The 18,342-nt window shown below is 44.4% G+C and overlaps 1 protein-coding gene across 1 annotated transcript; it reads left to right on the forward strand.

Moving 5' to 3' along the window:
* Positions 1-1,730: 1,730 nt before the first annotated feature.
* On the forward strand, positions 1,731-17,672 carry LOC118227422 (WASP homolog-associated protein with actin, membranes and microtubules). The gene is made up of 10 exons (XM_035417855.1): positions 1,731-2,518; positions 6,600-6,773; positions 7,805-7,955; positions 8,923-9,092; positions 11,167-11,332; positions 12,133-12,323; positions 12,867-12,953; positions 14,257-14,352; positions 14,686-15,109; positions 16,649-17,672. Exons 1-10 carry the CDS (start codon positions 1,946-1,948, stop codon positions 16,954-16,956), a joined length of 2,340 nt encoding a protein of 779 aa, XP_035273746.1. The 5' UTR covers positions 1,731-1,945; the 3' UTR covers positions 16,957-17,672.
* Positions 17,673-18,342: the final 670 nt, after the last annotated feature.

The raw sequence follows: 18,342 nt of genomic DNA on the forward strand, positions 1-18,342 counted from the left end.
TAAATTTCATTTGTCATACCTGACTCTACTAATTGGTAATTAAAGATCTCTGTGTTGCATGTCGTATGCTTTGTTAGGGTAGGAGTGAAAGCCTACAGGGCTGTAGATCTACAGGGACAAGGTTGGTTGCTGCTGGTGTAGACAGATATAGCATGATGATTGATGCTAGATCTGACAAGACTGATCAGAGAACCCATTTATACCGTAGTGCAAAGATTGCCCTGTACTGCCGAGTGCTTGATTAATGCACCGGTTCACCCGTGAAGATCTGTTCATTCTGCTTATTTCCAATGTGAATTGTTGCAAGTACAAGGGCTGGAAATGTGCGAGGATTTCAGTTCCACCTCACTTTTATTTTCCACTTCTCCGTCGGGTTATAAAAATAACTACCAACATCTGTGTTGTTATTGTACTGAAAACAAAATGCATTTACAGGTATGACTTTTTTTGCTCGTATTCGGCGATAAGTGCTGTGTAGCCAGTTCACTTGAACAACATTTAAATGGCCGTCAGGGTTACGGAACATATTGCATGATAGCAATTGAAACTGCAAGAAACATGGTAGGCTTCCTGTTCATTGCTGTTCTAAAGAGTAATGAAGAAAGTGGCAGTGAAGTTTAAATTAAAATTTCAGTTGAATATCAATCCCAAAATGTTAAAAATAGAAGAAAATGCAATGCAATAGGTAACCAGCAGCAATTAGTATGGTGTACCAAAGGAACCCAACCTCAAGTTAAAACATTAAACATTCAAATTGTTTTCCAGCTCAACATCCAAAAAAAGTACATTCAAGTGCTTGACTGAACAACAAATGCAGTTCCACCTGGAAAGTTTGCTTTGCCCTTTTTGGACCAGGGGTCTTCAATGGATTGTGCCAAATTGTGCACCACCACTGGACATAGTAACTTATGTGAAATGTATTTGGCTAGAAACACATTTGATTAAAGCCTGTTAGAATCACGTTTGAGTTTTCATAGTGTAATATGTAAAATATCAAACTCCTGTGTGTTCATAAACTACTTTCATATCAGTTGTAAAGGACAGTGCTGTCAGTATGCCATTGGCCAAGTTGACAGATTGCATAATTCACCAAACAAAAGCAAATTACTCATTCAGGATATTGTGGTATGATGATTTTAAGGGGCTCATTTGTTTCACAGTTGGATTTACAAGCACAAAGTTAGTATTATAAACCTCAGTGGAAAGTCGCAGTTTAATGTTTATTAGGTTTTAGTAGCTTTTTAATAGTTTGCCATTACATGGAGATAAATTATTCTCCTTTTACACATCCTATTGCTTTTAAATATGTACTCGATATCAATGGATTTTTGATTATAGGCGGCTATGATTTTACCACATCTCTGCTTTAATTTCGAGTAATTTATGGCAGTTGGAGCAGCGAACAGTTCTGACATTATTACGCCCACTACAGACTGTAATGGGAAAACCACAACAATGACATCTGCCTCTATAAGCCTAAAGAAATGCATACGTAATTTATAATAGTTTAGATACAACAGAAGGGCATTGTCCCGGAGCAGGTAACTTCATGACCAAACTCATACTGGTGGGACAGCAAAAGCGCATAAACTTTCTTAAATTAATCAGCGGCAGGTGTTAATGTGTTACACTAACTAAAATGATTCCGTCATATTTTTATACGGCGCATGACACTTCGATGTTTCCAACGTGAGCTCCCTTTCTGAAGAATTACTGCAATTCGATCCCTAATCTTGTTTTATGTCGTTCTGCTTAACAGCGTCCATTGACGTCAAGAAAATAAATCAAAGGTCTATGCTAGCACTTCCCAGCCAGAGCCAGCAGGGATTTTCCCAGACACGTGATATGTGACTCGTCGTTGGGTCAAAGTTGAAGTTTAATGTTTTGCAAATGGCGGAAGGTGTAAACACAACTGTTCAACACAAGCTGTATAGATCTATTTAAAATGACGACTGTAGACTATGAACGTTTCGACAGTCTGGAAGGATGGGTAGCAATAAAGAGTAATATCTTCGAAGAAACCGAGACATTTAAGCTTGGTTTTATAGTACAGTGGAATGTTATCGAATGCAAGTTTGCGGTCACCTGTCACAACAGGACCCTTCAGCGACAGAGACGAAAAGAGGAGCTAGCTCTCGCAGATACTCAGACCAGCTGGGCCGGACTGTTCTCGGTCGATGATCTTAAAAATATCCATAGGCAGTTTACAGGTGTTAGCGATATTCTACAGCCATATTTCCCCAACTTGGCTGATTTCGAGGGGGGAAACATATGGGACATTATTTTTTTGAACCGCGCTTCCAGCCAGGACGAACCCGAGAGGGATTTGGATACACCTTGCCGACAACTTGAGAAATATTTCTGCACTGCTGTTGATGTATGTGGTCGGAAGATTGTGCTTGATTCTTTATTTATGCAGGATGAACGAGATGTTGAAGAGTACTTCGAAAACCTACAAGAGTTCAAGAGGAAAACGATGCAAGATCAAGTTGTCCGAGCAAAAGATAATCTGCGGAAGGTGAGCTGCTCTTAGATGTTCTTGTCTATTTTTTGTCTTTGCGGTTTAACTCCGGACTTCTCTTGCTATCGTTAAGTTTACTATGTACAGCGCTGGACCACATACCTTGCCTGTAGTTGTGGTCACAGTGTTTTTCTCAATATAAGTCTTCAGGTTCATATTGTTTATGAAATGAAACTAAAGCTTCATTTTCATGTACGCCGACGTTGTCCCAAAAGCGTTCGTGGAGCTGAACGCAGCGCAGCTACGCGTATAATTTGTTCAAGACGTACATTGAAAGTACGGATCAAAGCCAGGGCAGGATGATTGTTTCCTTTAAGTCACATGACAACACTATTTCACGCTGGCACTCACGTATGGTTAGTCGATAGGTGGCGCTCCTTAAAGATGGCACAAAAAGACGTCCTGTGCACCCCATGGCACATGTAACTGCACGGTACTATGGATTGTTTATTTTACATTAGCTACTCGATCAATTTAGAAAATGAAAACCACGAGTAATCTCATAAACTGCTTCGAGGTTCGCCTGGACTTGTGAATACCGATTCGCTTTTTCAGTGTTTTACTCAAAGTAAAATATTTGGCATTTGTTGGCAAATTATCATTGTTTACAGAAATAATAATAACAACAATAACAATAATAACAATGGCTTGCATTTAAATGGCGCTCTTCTCGTATTCAAAGTTCCTTACATAGATGAGGGGGAAACTACTCAGCCACCACCAATCCGTAGCACACATGCGGGTGATGCACGTCAGGGATTTTGCGCCAGAGCACTTACCGCACATCAGCGACGGTGGAGAGAGAGATAATTATTTTGATCCAATAAAACTGGGGGATGATTAGGTGGCAAGTTCAGAGAGCTGGGTTTGGAATTTGGCCAAGATACCAGGGAACCCCTGCTCACAGCAGTGAATCTGATGGGATCTATAATGCCCATGGCGCGTCAGGACCTCAGTTTAACGTCTTGTCTGAGAGGACGGAGTCTCCTGCAGCACAGTGTCTCCATCACTGCACTGGGGCATATGGGTTTTTTTGACCAGAGGGAAGATCGCCCCCTACTGGTCCACCAACACCACTTCCAGCAGCTGCTTAGTTTTGAAAGGTCTCCCATTGAAGAACCAACTAACCCCAAGCTCACACCAGCTTGGCTTCAGCCTTTTGGAAGAAGCAGGGTATGTGGTGGTATGGCTGTTGGCCTATGTGATGATGGTGACAGTCTGTAAACAGTCACTGTTAACTGCTGGATTGAGGGTTGACATAAAATTTGGAAGCTGCCAGTTTCCCCTTTGTGGCTCAAAAGCATTTTTTATTAACACTACTTTAGGCTACTGATTGAAGATTCACTTACAATTTCCACAACATTAATGAGGCTGCGTATTTAAGGAAAATTTATGTTCGAGATAATCTTTCTTAGTCTACTTGTTATGATTAGGATAAATCCAACTGTCCATGTCATTTTAGTTGTGAATGGCAAAGTATTCATAACTGTAGCTGCAATTTGCATGTACAGGTGTGACTGTGTGCGTGTGTGTGCATGCGTGCAAGCATGTGTTTGTTTGTGTGTGTGTGTGTGTGTGTGATAGGTTGTTTGATTTCCGCGTCCTTTAGCATTTGATTTCTCAAAGGCAGTCATACTTGTAGCATTTATTGTGCATTTATTGTTTTAATTTCATAGTCTTACTCAGAAATCACTGGTCAGTGATTTAACATGCAGCTGTTTTATGGTGAAATAGTGCCTCCTTTGATGCATGTCATTAGACCAAAACATGTAACCGTAAAAAAGTAATTTGTTGTTCCAAACGTAAAACAACAGTTTTATGTACACAATTTCTGGATGAAATATGCACACTGCATCACATAACTGAGCATATTTGAGTTGACATGTAAAACGGGTGTTAGTTATGAACTTCTGCACAGGATTTGAATACCAGGCAAGGAGGATTCTGGGAAGACATTAATGAACCTAGTGTTTTCACCCAGTGCTAGTGTCAAGCTTTGTGCAGATCTGATATTTATGTCTTATATCAAGTTAAGGAAGGAAAAAACTGTTGGGCAGGAAAGGAAAAAAGGCACAGTCAAACTTGTGGACTGCAAATGACTACTTTTGATTAAGTGGTGGCTGACATCACAGGCTTTGGACCAGGCCACATGCTTGTCTGTGCTTTTCTAGAATCCACAGTGGAAATTGTGGCAATATGCTGATAAAAATATGTGGCAGGGCTCAGTCTGGGGGAGGGAATTGTGAAAATCTGGCGCCATGCCTATACTGGTTAAGTAGGCACACACCCAGGTTGCCTTAAAAAACAAATCAACCCACGGCTATGCATTTCTTTCTGCAGTAGGGGTCTGACACACACACAAGTGAGACCGAGAAATGCACCAGAAGTGACAGAAACTAAGCTTGTGTATGTTGATTGATTTGTTTTGTTTTTGTTAATTTGGTCTCTTATTTTTGCCAGGATTTGGTGAACGGTGAAGGTTTCCGTTTTGTTTGTTCATTTAAATCACTCTCTCTGTCTCTCTCTAGTAGCCCAATACAATTCCTGTGAAAAGCAGAATTACCGCATCTCCCTGTGTCCAGTGGTTCTCTCCCTCACAGGAGCCTCAATCGCCGTGTGACATTATAGGCTACAACTGGGAATTCCGACGGTTGAAGAGAAAAAGGGGGAAGTGCCATTAAAAATGAAATAACATCAGGCTTTCTGCTACGTGGGTTTGGAAGGCTAATAAATCACTGAGAGGAAAGGATTCCCCTGTCTGCTTGTTGAGGGTTGTCAATTGTGGTTCTCGCTATTGTTCGGCTTAGAATTCACATTCTAAAAATACGGAGATGGAGTCATTTGACTGCCTCTGTATTGATTTTGATAATCGGTGTAGTCCCGTGGGTGCGGGGCGGATTTGGTGATGGATTTGCGCAGTGCTCCCATCTGCGTGGGAGGAGCGCGGAGCTCCTGTGTCAGTCAGCGCTCGCATCGCCGCGCGGTCCTTTCAGGTCGGCGTCCGTGGGCGGCCCACAATGGCTGATTGCGAGAACGCTGCTTCAGACCGCCACATGACTCACACCGGCGACCGTTCTTTCGCTTGTCAGGCGGCTCGGGAGTTTGTTATAATAAGCTTGGCTTGTGCCGCGAAATCGCTGGACTGCTGAAACGAGTCGTCTTTCTTCCGAGAGCTGAATTTCGGGTTGCGTTATTGAACCTGCAGGGGTGCCTCAGCCTGTGTGTAATGATGCGCTCTGTCCACATCTCCCATTCTCTTTCAGTTTGCCCAATTTTCGGGTCCAAATGTGCTTTCCGGCATGTTTTTACACAGTCCTGACCTAACAGACACAAATGTTCCATGCCGTGCCATGAAATACTGGCCTGTAAGTAGTATTTAGCATGTCAACTGGTGTGATGTCCTAATTACTCTTAATTAGCAGCCACACTTTGCATCTTGGTTTAGGTCTGAATGGACGCAGCTATTGATTAGGTCCACTGAAGGATCTAATTATACTTTTGCCATTTTTAGATGTTGAATTGAGGATTCGGGATTGGTTTTCTGTTCAGGAATGTATGCATCTCCACACACTAAATTCTGAATATTGGTTTATTGTTACTGGAAGCATTCTTGGCCCCTCTTTCATCTCGTTTTGTATCTTCAGTTTCCTTTTCAAATAGAGCACTTTATTACTGCATTAATTTGTGGTGTATCTAAAGCACTGGTTTTTAAACCTTTTAGTATGGGGACCCAAATGAGTAAGTTAGTACCTTTCAGGGGCCCTCCAGATACACCTACAAGCATGGCCTAATGGATTACAGACTCATTCCGGGACCCACCTCATACATTCTGCAACCCATTTTGGGACCCAACCCATAAATTAAGAAATTGTGATCTAAAAAAGATATTTATTACTCTTTCTATTGCACACAGGTCTTTTTGGTAAACATATACATTGTAAACCTTTATACACGCTTAAGGTGGCAGTCATTTGTAGAATTGTTTTTGCCATAAGGATTGATACGAACATATTATAATGTGTTTTATGTCTCTTTTATAATGCTGAATTATGATGCAAATACCAAACTTTTCTTACAGATCCTCCTGCAACATAAAACAACCGACAAGCTAGTCCTCCTGTTAAAGATGTATGAAGAAGAAGATGAGGCTTACAAAGAGTTGGTTACCACGGCTACACTGTTCTATCAGTACCTGCTGCAGCCTTTCCGAGACATGAGAGAACTGGCCATGCTGTACAAAATGGAAATCCTGGTACGGTTACTTAACAGTTTTTTTTCACTGTTTCATAAGATCTAGTAAAAGAAGGAGTAATAAAAAGACATTGACTGAGCTGGGGAAGAGGAGTTCCTTCATTTTTCATTCTGAATGCAGGAATTTCTCTTTCTGAAGCAGGATCGTCTCTGCATGATTTTGCTGTTAGGGTTGAACACTGTGCTGGTTTAGTCAAATAAATGTCAATAGTGATGGCTTTGATAATTCCTTATGAATGAATACTTTTATAGCAGTTACATTGGTTGATTTGCCCATCTGGTAAATGGGGACATAGAGTCTAGTCATTACAAGATTACATGAAATGACTGTATTTGATCAGAATGTTCTCATTGATTAGCCGCTTAAAATTGAATTCATAATTGGAAACATTCGAAATGCCATGTTTTTGTTGCTTTTGTGAGAAGGCAATGCATATTTAGCAAGTGAAATAAAACCATAGCAATTTGTTGATGCAATCACAAGCTCCAGTGCATACCAGGTCATCCTGACAGAAGAGATTAATCAGAAGCAAAAGGATAGTGCCGCTGTCACATCCTCTGGTTATATAGTCCTGTAACTTAGACTTGAAAACGCAAACAAAAGCAACAATAAGCTAATAAAACTGGTGCGGCTTTTGTCAGTTCTGCAGTATTCTCCCTTTCTTTTAATTGTGTTTTTTGTGTCCCATGCTACATGGTGTGCTCCTGACTTAGTGTGTGTATGTGTGTTGGGGGGGGGGGGGGGAGGAGGGTGGATACATACGTTATACATACATTTAGCAGATGCTCTTATCCAGAGCGACGTACACAACATTTTTACATAGCATTTACATTGTATTCAGTTATACAGCTGGATATATACTGAAGCAATGCAGGTTAAGTACCTTGCTCAAGGGTACAACGGCAGTGTCCTGCTGAGGGATCGTACGGCAGTGTCCTACTAGGGAAACCAACCTGTGTCTTTTAGGTTACAAGACGACCTCCTTACCCATTACACTACACTGCAGTTATACTACTCCTGCAATGTTTCAGAAATCACTGGAATTTGAAGAGTTGGGCCCCAGGAGAATAGCGGTCCTGGAGAAGGAGGCTGAGGACTGGAGGAAGAGGGCCGAGGACGCCGTGAGCTCCATACAGGACATCACCGTCAACTACTTTGTGGAGACGTCGAAGGCGCTGGCAGGTACGGCGGTGCGGCCCAGTGCCCTCGCGTCCTCGGCCGTGCCACATTAGAGCGCTCGGCGCTTGTTTCTCTCCTGCTGCTCGTTTCTCTCCTGCCGCTCCGTCCCCATGTTAGCCGTCGCCACCGCCGCGTTGTGAACATTTCCATGATGGCTCTCTGCTTTCGTCAAAATAACGCCAAATTGCAGAACATCATATGATCAGTCTGAGGTCGCTGCTATAAAAGGCTGTGGACCTGTTGAGCTCATTTAATGTGAAATTGCAGTGCTGAGCTCCTGTGGCTTCCTGTGTGGTTGATATGTTGTAAAACAAATACAACTGTCTGCAAAAATTGTGCAAAGCATATAGAATGCTGACCGTGGTCAGGATTCCTGCAGTACTGGTAATACCACCCAAGAAGGGCGGGTTTCTGTTTGGAGCGAATTCTCCACCTCTGCAGTAGAGTATTTCTTTTGATGAATTTATTGTTATTAACATAATTTATTGTTATTAACATACTATTTTACTTAGCTAGCACTCTTATCCCAGTCAAGTTGAGCTCAAGTTGTTGCTTAGACTCAGAGTATTATGTGGAAGTATAAGTGTTTGCTATGCAAAACAAATATGGCCTGGCTGTTTTCCTTCCTTTAAATTGGCATAATCTTGGCCACATATCGCCCTTGACTTGGGCTAGAAAAACACTTGCTGTACACTGGATACACACCATGTGCCTCAGTCCTTTTTCTGTGGTACCACCGCAGCTGCATAACTACTGATGCAATTCTGGTTAAGCACCTTACTGCAGTGCTGCTTCTGCGATTTAAATTTAACTTTTAGCTAGAATTTCTTCACCTCCCATGCCACACTGCTATCCTGGTGATGTTGTTTGGTCACACATCACATGGGTGTGGAAGCTCCCTCATGCTGGCCTGGTGCCATGTTGGCAAGTCTGGCCTGGAGGCATGATGGGAAAACGGGTGTGTCCACAGGGATGCTGAAGCAGATGGAGGAGGACAAGCGTAGGTTCGGCCAGGCCTCCTGGGCGTCGGCCGCCCCCAGACTAGAGAAGCTCAAGTTCATGCTGGCCAAGGAAACCCTCCAGCTCATGAGGGCCAAGGAGATGTGCCTGAACCGCAGGAAGGAGGACATCAGAGAGAGGGTAAGGAGATGCATGGGCCGCGGGCCGGGGGCGAGGTGGCGAGGTGCGGGGCGTGGCCATCTGTCGGAGAGGGATTTGGGGTCCAAGTCTCCAGACCGAGGAGCAGCCGTGCGTGGGGAGGCCCCACAAAGCTCCCAGCTGACCACCAGTCTCCCCATGGAGACGGTCAGCCGAGGGCAAGGGCTGGTGTGAGTCCAGGGAACTGCTGGGGGAGACTCTGAATACATAGACCATCATCCTCCGCTTGAAATTTGTATACTGTGCGCTATTGAGGACCTTTCTTAAAGGGTAAAACCACGGTGTTGTAGATGGGGTTCAAACTTACTACCATATGGGTCCTGTGCATTCTTTACTCCCTTAAAGAATTGAAATATACTGCATTATGCTGTAAATATATGGAATCTTTGAAAAATATGATGATAAATGTATTGCACTGCAGTGCAATGTGTTACATAATGTAAATCAGCAGTATTTTATATGTATTTGCCGAAATATTGTGAAATGTTACGATATCTTGATCATGTACTTATTTTAATATATTTTGAAATATATTCCATGCTACTCCCCTGCGCTACTACCCAGTGAGTCCAGCAAGTATAGAAGCTGTAGCATTGCTACCTATGCGCTGTATTCCAGGTCCTTTGTTATTGACTCACCAAAAATAAAGAGTGAAATAACACTTGACACAATGATCGCTTTGGCACCTGGTGGCTGCTCGAATATGATATAAAAATAGCATTGGTGAGCCTGTTCTCAGATCCTAGCAAGTGTGAATAAAGACGTGTGCAATAACAGCTCTTGACATTTTGCGTCGGTTGAAATTCGTACAGGGCTCTGGTACACATTTCCTGTCACAGCCGTGTGGATCCAAACAGGGCTAAATCAATTTTAAATGCTCCATAGATTTGCTTTACACAAAAACAACAGCTTGTTCTGTGGGGTGGCTGGTCTGTTTTGCAGTTGTCACCGTTGAAGGGTTCTTTTTACGGCAAATGTGCTGACTCTACTGAGAGCCTGGTCTTTTGAAAACGGCTGTGTTCATTAGTGGCCTGACACCTTGGGAATGGCTTTATTCCAGACTGGCGACTGTATTTTACTGCCCCCATTAAAGCGGTTTCTCTTTGCCTCTCCCACTTTGCCCATTGTCCCCATTTCAAACTGTTGTGTCAGACACTCAGTGAAAGCTCATTGGCTAATGGCCACTTTCACATCTGTGCGCTTGTTAAAAAAAAAAAAAAAAAAAAACCCATTTTCCTCAGATGTTCAAATTATTGCGTCGCTGACCTTTGGTTTTATTTGAGTGAAGTTGCATGTGTTTGGCAGAGGATGCGGCGGAGATGTTTGGAGCAGAGCTCGCGTTTTACGCTTGTTTTGGAGCAAGCGGTGGCCAGAGAAGGTTCAGTATGATTAGAATTTTGAGTACGTGTTTTCAGTCTTGCCCCTCCACTATGAAAATATTGCTGCAGTGCGTGCACCAAATAAAAAATGCAGGCTTCAGCAAGCAGACCAGAAGTCGGCTTAGGGATAGGTCACACTTGGCAGCGCCTCTCATTTGAAATGGTTGTTATTACAACCTTTAACATATTTTAAGCCCCTATTTTATTTTCTTCCTAATTTGCAAAGGCCAGTTGCAATTTAATGAACGTTCTCAGAGGAGGCAGTACTACGTTCTGAGATGGGGAAATCCCCACTGGCCGAAATGGCGCAGTCATAGTCATTGCTGCATATAGGAACAGCGCATTAGCAGGATGCGCCACCGGAGGTGCCTCAGTCACACAGTTCAAATCCAGCCAACGCATGGGGCTGAAGTTTTAATCACACGCTGACACTCCGGCGGCGCAGAGCTGACAAAGGCATCTCGAGCACAGCGGAAAGCCAGCTGCTCGAGCAATCAAATAAAATGAGCGTACTCAACCTAAATTTAGCGAAGCCAACTTGATGGGATACATGCCCCCCCACCACACAATCCCCGAAGGCACAAATCCCCAGGCGCACTTTCCCCAAAGACAGGAAGTGTGCAGAAGAGTCCTTGGCCTTGCCTGGGTGCTCACACGGGCCTTCTGTTCCCCCGCAGATGAGAGGCCTCGCCGATCGGAGCGAGGGGACGGACACGGTGGACCAGCTGGAGCTGCGCTATTACGAGGCTCAGCTGGAGCTCTACGACGTCAAGTTCGAGAGCCTGAAGAACGAGGAGCTCCTGCTGGTGGCGCAGATAGACACAGTGCGCAGGCAGATTAAAGGTATTAATGCTCCGGTTCCTGGGACCTCTTTAACGGCTCGATGTCACGCGGGGGAGCTGCCGTTTGACGCGCGGCTTAGAAACAAGCCGCAGAATTATACTGCCCAAATGTACGCGGAAATGTACCTGTAAAGTAGGTTTGGCCGAAATGACGGTCTTCTCCCTCAAGATGATTATTCTCACTGTTCTTTTGACAGTTGTATGTCAGTTGGAATTTAAAAACATGTTAGTCCTACCCAGACTGCTAAGAGTGATCTTTATATATCTGTGATAGGAAGCTGGAACAGCAGCAGAGCCTTTGCCCCGAACCATTGCTGCGCTGTGCATAAACAATGCCACCAATGTCCATTTACTTTCAGAAACATGCAAATGCTCCTTAATTATAGCTCTGGGAGAACGCAGGGTTTATCCCTCAGCATTTGCATGGATAAACATGCGTTTGACTTGGTACTTATTTTCGAAAGATGAAAAGGCTTTGGTCCTGGTGGCTTTCTTTTTCCACCCCTTGAATTCCATGAAGTGGAAAAGGGCGAGAAGGGCCCCTTGTCACTTCATGGAAGGTCTGAATTCATCAGTGAATGAGTCATACCTTTGCTGGAAATTGCAGCATTTTTCTCTGCTGAGCTAAAGGGGAAGGTGGTGTTCTGTGATGTAATGAGGGGCTGAATGAGTGAAGCACTTGTGAATGGCTGAAGGAAGCCTGCACTGGACAGAGTGAGTGGCTTGGTGAGTGCGTGAACGCTGGAATCTGATTGGCCGAGCGACCGCGTGGTTTGGGTAAACTCTTTGGGTGCATTGCAGAGCTGAAGGAGGAGGTGGTGTACTATGACACTTGCGAGGACCCGGAGGAGCTCCAGAGCTTGGCGGTGATGGGGGGGTCCCAGCGGGACACCAGCCGCCCCACCCTCAGCAAACTGAACCGGAGGCTGCAGCAGCTGGAGACCAAGAGGGGGTCCATCTGCGCCAGGCGGGCATACCTGCGCAACAAGAAGGTGTAGACTCCCCCCCCCAACCCCTCCCCCCCCTCACCCCCCCCACCCCACCCGTTCTTTGAGACCAGCCAGGGAAATGCACTTTGTATTTAAGGCTCTCTGTAAATCAAAGCTTCTGACTCTACCGCGCTAGAGCCACAAAATTAATCTGTCTAATCTGTCCTTGCCCCTCGTTTACCCTCATCTTTGTTTTGAAGTTACTTTTCTGGTACGGACCCGTTTGCAAGGTAGCTGCGCAGAGGACGGGGGGTTTCTGTCTGTTGGTTGTTGGATGATGTGAGTGCATGACTGAGTGCACAAGTAGCGCTCCAAGCAGATGGGTAATGGGCGATCCATTACGGGCTACAGCTGCTTGCACATGCTGAGACTATTTTGTGCGGCTTGCCAAAGTGCCTACGTTCTGCTCCTTCTGATTGCTTGGGCTTGTTTAAAGGGTTGGGGGGAAAAGGCCACACTCAGTTCAGCATGCTCACCTGACAGTTTGGTAGGTGTGGTGGCAGTGTGCTTTGGGTCTGGCCTGACCGGGCTGGTTGTCGTCCTCAGGACCAGTGCGTGGACCTGCACGAGGAGAAGCACCGGGAGGCACAGCACAGTGAAGAGCAGTTCATCCAGCATCACGCCGTCCAGCTGGTGAGTCGCCAAGGATACCGCTGCCCAGCTGTCCCCTGGCATGTGTGCTACTGTCTTTTGGTGATGTGTGTGTGATGTCTCTGTTAGTGATGTTTTTTGCTGTGTGTGCATGTGCTGTCGCTGTTACTGATGTGTGTCTGTGCTGTGTTTGTTATTTCTAGCATACACTACAGGATTTTTTGTCACAATTTTTCAGTTTTCAAAATCCTACGAAAATCCCTGGTCTTTGTGTGATTGCTGCGCACACTCTAACAGTTGTTTAATGTAAGACGGTCAGAGGGTCAATCACAGCTCTCCTGATCCAAGCTTAAGCTAGTGTGTGACTGCAACTTCAGGCATGGCTTGTGCTGTGTGTGACTCCCTGTAGCCTGTGCCATAGCCTGTGACTACACGTTATGTGAGCATTCCTATGACTGGAAACCTTTTATAGGAGACCTTTTATAAACATTAGATGCTGTCCGTGGTTAGGATTTTGAAAATCTTGCACTGTACACAGGGCATATGTGTGCTTGTGCTCCCTTTTGGTGATGCGTGCATGTGGTGATGTGTGTGGCCTCTCTCGTCTGTGGAAGATTACACGGCTTTCTTTAGCATGGCACGCTATAATTGGAAGCGCACATTCATGTTCATGAATATTCCGCTAATGCGTTCATTAATGTGCAAAATACAGTCATAGACAGTGAAGCAGAAACCATGATGGTTGGGCTTTTTTGAGCAAGGAAATGTGTCTTGGACTAAGCTGCGGCGGTAGCTAACTGGCCAGGCTTTCTAACTAGCTAACTGGCTAGCCTGCCATGCTCTCTATCTAGCTAGCTGACTGGTCTTTCTAGCTAGTTGAGGTGGTACCTGGATGGATACAACAGTAAAACAACTTTACCAAAAAGATAAAAGAACATTTGTTAGAGTCTTTCATTCAGTGGTATGTAATATTATTAATTCTGTTCCATCAATGACAGACATACAATAAAGTAATTGAAAAGTAATTTCAAGCTGAGACATTTCTAGTTGCCTCTCAACTGTCTGTGGAAAATGTTTTCACGACAACCTATGTTTAGAGAAACTCCCATTTGTTTTCTCATTTGAAAAGCTGCCTACCTTCCTGCTATTAGTTGGCTATTTTTTCAGTAAGCAATTTCCCTGTGTCAGGGCTGAATATGGGCTGTGAGGGGATATTTCTAATAAGCTGATGGCAAAGAACTGGAGGCATGCAAGGGCGGGGGGAGGCTGCGTGTGTTGTCTCTGTCTCTGGTGATGTGAGCATGCTCAGTCTGTTAGCATTGTTGTGTTGTTTCTGTCACTGCAGAAAAGAGAGCAAAGGAAACAGGAGGAAGAGAAGAGGAAGGAGTGGGTGGACCAGGAGCGGGAAAGGACTCTCAGTAGGCTTAGGTCATTCAGAGAGGTAATGACACGTCAACCTCTCTCTTCACCGTAGGGCTTCTTGTGGTCATGTATGACACAACCCTGTCAGCCTTATGGGTTTGGGTAAAGGGGCATTGGTTTTCTTCAGTTTAGTGCTAGCTGTAAGCACACACACACATACAGACTGTTCTCTAAATCTTTCTAACTAGTCATGAATCACTGACACATAGGAACATTTTAAAAATGGACAATCATAGAAAGATTAATTAGAGAAAATTAAAAAAAGATTATAAAAATAATAAATCATATGGTAAGTTGCCAGTGCAATTTCTTACATCTTGCTGAATGTTTTTAAATCTCCTGTGTTTGACAGAGGAAACAGGGTCAATACGTGCTGAAGACTCCGGGCTCCAAGACAGCTGCCCGGAGCCCCCCAGCTACTGACCCCTCCCAGCCCCTGTCCATCATCAGTCTAAGCCCCTCCTCTGACAATGCTGGTGCCACCCCCACAGCCACGCCGAAGAAGAAGCGACAGAAGCCAAAGGACATTCCTGTCCAAATCTTTGTTGCACCCGGACCCGGCACCGCCCCAGCCCCCCCGGATCAGGCTTCTGTCCCGACGCTGCCACCTCCGCCTCCCCCACCGCCACCCCCGCCCCCTCCCCCTCCTCTCCCGCCTCCACCACCTCCCCCAGCTCAAGACCTCCATGATGAAGAGCGGGACAAACCCATGCCCCTGCTTAGTGAACAAGAAGGGACTCCATTTCCTGCAAAAAGCACCCTGAAGCAAAATATAGGTAAGTTGAGTGTCAAGTGCTACCATAGTTAAACTTCCTCTTGTCGCGTTGATATTATGTGACACTCAAAATTTTGTTTTAACAAAAATATTTCACAACACAGAAAATGAAAAAGTAAAAAAAGACAAGCATTTCTTTGTTCAATGATATAATGAGAGAACGGAAACAGTAACAGAAGTTGCAGCTTCTGAGATGGAGAACACTGCACAAGCTGCAGTAACATTTGCTGCCATTACTGTAGTTGTCAGTGCTGCCATTAGTTTGCACGATCGGACTGTCTCCAAAGGGACGTGTTCTGTAAACAGGAACATTTGCACAGGGTAGCTTCAAAATGAGACATGGTTTCAGCTTAGAGCAGTGACCTCATGACTGGTTCACTGCCTGGGGTCCAGATTCATAATGAATATTTGGAGCGGGTAGTGTCCGTTTACACATTAGACCTTCCGCTTCACTTCCTGTGTGCATTCCACAGAAACGAGCTCCTGGGATGTTTGACTGTCTGTGTGTTTAAGAGGCTTTCCAGACGCCTGTTTCTACAGTCCAGACTAAAGTCATTTTCCTGGTTCCATCCTTTCAGACGAGGTTTTCCACATCCATCAGTATCATGAGGGTGTCAAAATCAAAACAGAACAGAAAACGTATTTTGTCATCATACAATCAGTGAAAATGCAATCATAAATCATGCACTCTTGCAATTGGTCATTCAGTTGAAAATGTATGTAAGAAAATTATGCTACATTATTATGCTACAAGTCACACATTATCAGAGAATCCAGTCCCGATGGGGATGCAGCCTCTAAAGCCCTAGCAGTAGTACCTGTCATTATGCAACCTGCATGCAGTAAAATGCTTAAGTATTGGGTTGTGTGAAATTGGTTGTTGTTCCCTGTATTTCAAATCAAACAAAGACGGTGAGGCAGTATTCACAATGTCTGCAATTATTTCATGTACATTTTTTGACAGACATTGAACTATTATGACAACGGCATTCAATGAGTCAAGTCTCCAAGGGCTAATCCAATTATAATACTCCCTTTATACTTATTCAAGAATTCAGTATTTTTTAAATAATTGAAGTAAAAAAAGTGTGGATTTATTGAAAGTCAAAAATTGTTAGTACTTGGTGTGTCTGCCTTTTGCCTTGATCACCTCCTGCACTCTGCTTGGCTTTGATTTCACCAGCTTATGCAACACCTCATCTTCCATTTCACCCCAGCACTTTCTCAACACTTGATGCCATAGATGACCTATTGATGTTACTTTATTTTGGCCTTTTCCCAATCTAACTGCTCCGCAGATGTTCGGTTGTGTTCCAGTCTGTTGACTGTGGTGGGAATGCCTTCCTAATAAGCTCCCCTTGTTCCCAACAATGTATTCTTGAATAAGAAGTGCAACTGGAGCATCATAATTGCATTGTTCCTTGATAAATAATGGCAACGACCAGGAGCTCTGCCTGTGGTGGGGAAAGCAGAGTAAGTCTCTTGTGGAAGAGCCCCCCTGTAGCCACGGGTTTATGGTTTGACCCGGTCTGTGCCACAGGCTCCATGGACGAGGTGCTGGCCTCGTTACAGAGGGGGCAGATGCAGCTGCGGAAAGTGGGCGCGTCCCCGGCCCAGGCAGCGAGCCCCGCCGCCCCGGAGGACCTCAGGGACAGCATCCTGTCGGCCATCCGCCGCGGCGTGAAGCTGAAGAAGGTGCAGCCCGGGGAGGGGGCGGGGAGGCCGGTGAGCGAGGCCTCGGACCTGGAGCAGAGCATCAAAGCCGCCATGCAGAGGATGAAGAGGGTGTCCTCGGACTCGGACGACGAGGACAGAGGGGACAGCCAATCCGGAGAGTGGGACGGTTAGCCCGGGGGCGTCCTAGCCAAATTGCGCGCGGCGAACTATGAGGCCAACACTGTGTGACTGATTCTGTGCACCGAACATCGGTCGTGAGCTCGCAGATACAATATTTATTTTTTTGGCCTTTAATTTACATTAAAAACTTTTTTTAATGGGAAGATTTTGATAGAAGATTTCTGTTGTGTTGTAGAGGGAATTTAAGGCAATATCACACTTTTGGGGCCGTAGAGAGTTTTCATACAGACAGAGGTTTACAAGGTTATAATGTACCATGATATCAATGAATTGAAAAATTGCACTCGTATGTAATGAAGGAAAAACTGCAAACATATAATCAAAATTAACTCTGAAGGCAGTTATATTATAATCATAGACTTTAGTCTTAAAAATGAGAAAAAAAGCCTTAAGCAAGATAGGTCAAAGCCTTGGGAATACCGACCTTTCTCTTTATGAAATGAGAAGGCATGTCAGAGTTATGTCAAGGTTGTATAATCATTCATCTGAGCAACATTTTCCCCACCACATACTAGTGTTCTTCTTTTTAGTTCTTTTCCCAGTGCACTTAATTTGTCTGGCCTGTGCCATGTATTCTGAGAGGAAAGCATGAGGAATCATCTGCACTGCACTGACTTTTGCCTTTTTTTGGCTTGTTTATCGATAACAGCTTTTATCAGGGTCTGTTCAAATGTCATTTATGTTAAACATTAAACTTTAAAAAGTCCCCTGAGAATTGCGTGATTCTGTTATCAGTCATTGCTTTATAGGGCACATGACTTTATTGGGTGCAGGACTTTCTATTTTATTATATAAGTCTATGGTCAAATTTACCGTAATGTTGTGATAATCCCTCCTGTGGCTCAATTAGAGCGTCTAACCTGTTTCACACCCTCCCTTCCAGAAGGTGATCCCATTTCTACTGCCACCTTGTGGTAGTACAATCCACACACCTGCATAGGTCTGAGTGACCACGGCAGATTTAAGAACTGCTCTAATAACACCAAAGCACAGGCACATCCAGCTTAATTCATTCATGCGGAACTGGACTGAGGATCTGGGAGACCTAGTGAGAATGTAAAATAAAAAGGAAAATGCCATGGTGCGGATATGATGCTGATTAGACTTCCCGAAGGGCAGCCCATGGGATATCTAAAATTCCACTGTGCTGACCTAACACAAAGAAACCAGCATTAGCCATTGTCTAGCTTCAGCAGAGTTTTGATTGAAAGAGCTTCCATGTTGTGTATCCTTTTAGCTCTAGTTCTAAAGAAATGGACTCGGAACAACTTGTATGCTATATCCTTCTTCCCCTCCCACTATCGGGTTCACGGAACACTTGTGACTCATGCATGTGACATCTCTCTACTTCTGAGTGACAGAAAGCATACCTCGGTG

This window comes from Anguilla anguilla, chromosome 5, assembly GCF_013347855.1.
Source record: "Anguilla anguilla isolate fAngAng1 chromosome 5, fAngAng1.pri, whole genome shotgun sequence".
Taxonomy (NCBI): domain Eukaryota; kingdom Metazoa; phylum Chordata; class Actinopteri; order Anguilliformes; family Anguillidae; genus Anguilla; species Anguilla anguilla.

What these genes read in the sequence shown, in the direction of transcription:
- LOC118227422 (XM_035417855.1), top strand. Translation starts at nt 1,946, where the DNA reads ATGACGACTGTAGACTATGAACGTTTCGACAGTCTGGAAGGATGGGTA. An exon ending in AGTGCGCAGGCAGATTAAAG is followed by an intron (nt 11,333 to 12,132) that starts GTATTAATGCTC and finishes GGTGCATTGCAG; the next exon opens with AGCTGAAGGAGGAGGTGGTG. An exon ending in CATACCTGCGCAACAAGAAG is followed by an intron (nt 12,324 to 12,866) that starts GTGTAGACTCCC and finishes TGTCGTCCTCAG; the next exon opens with GACCAGTGCGTGGACCTGCA.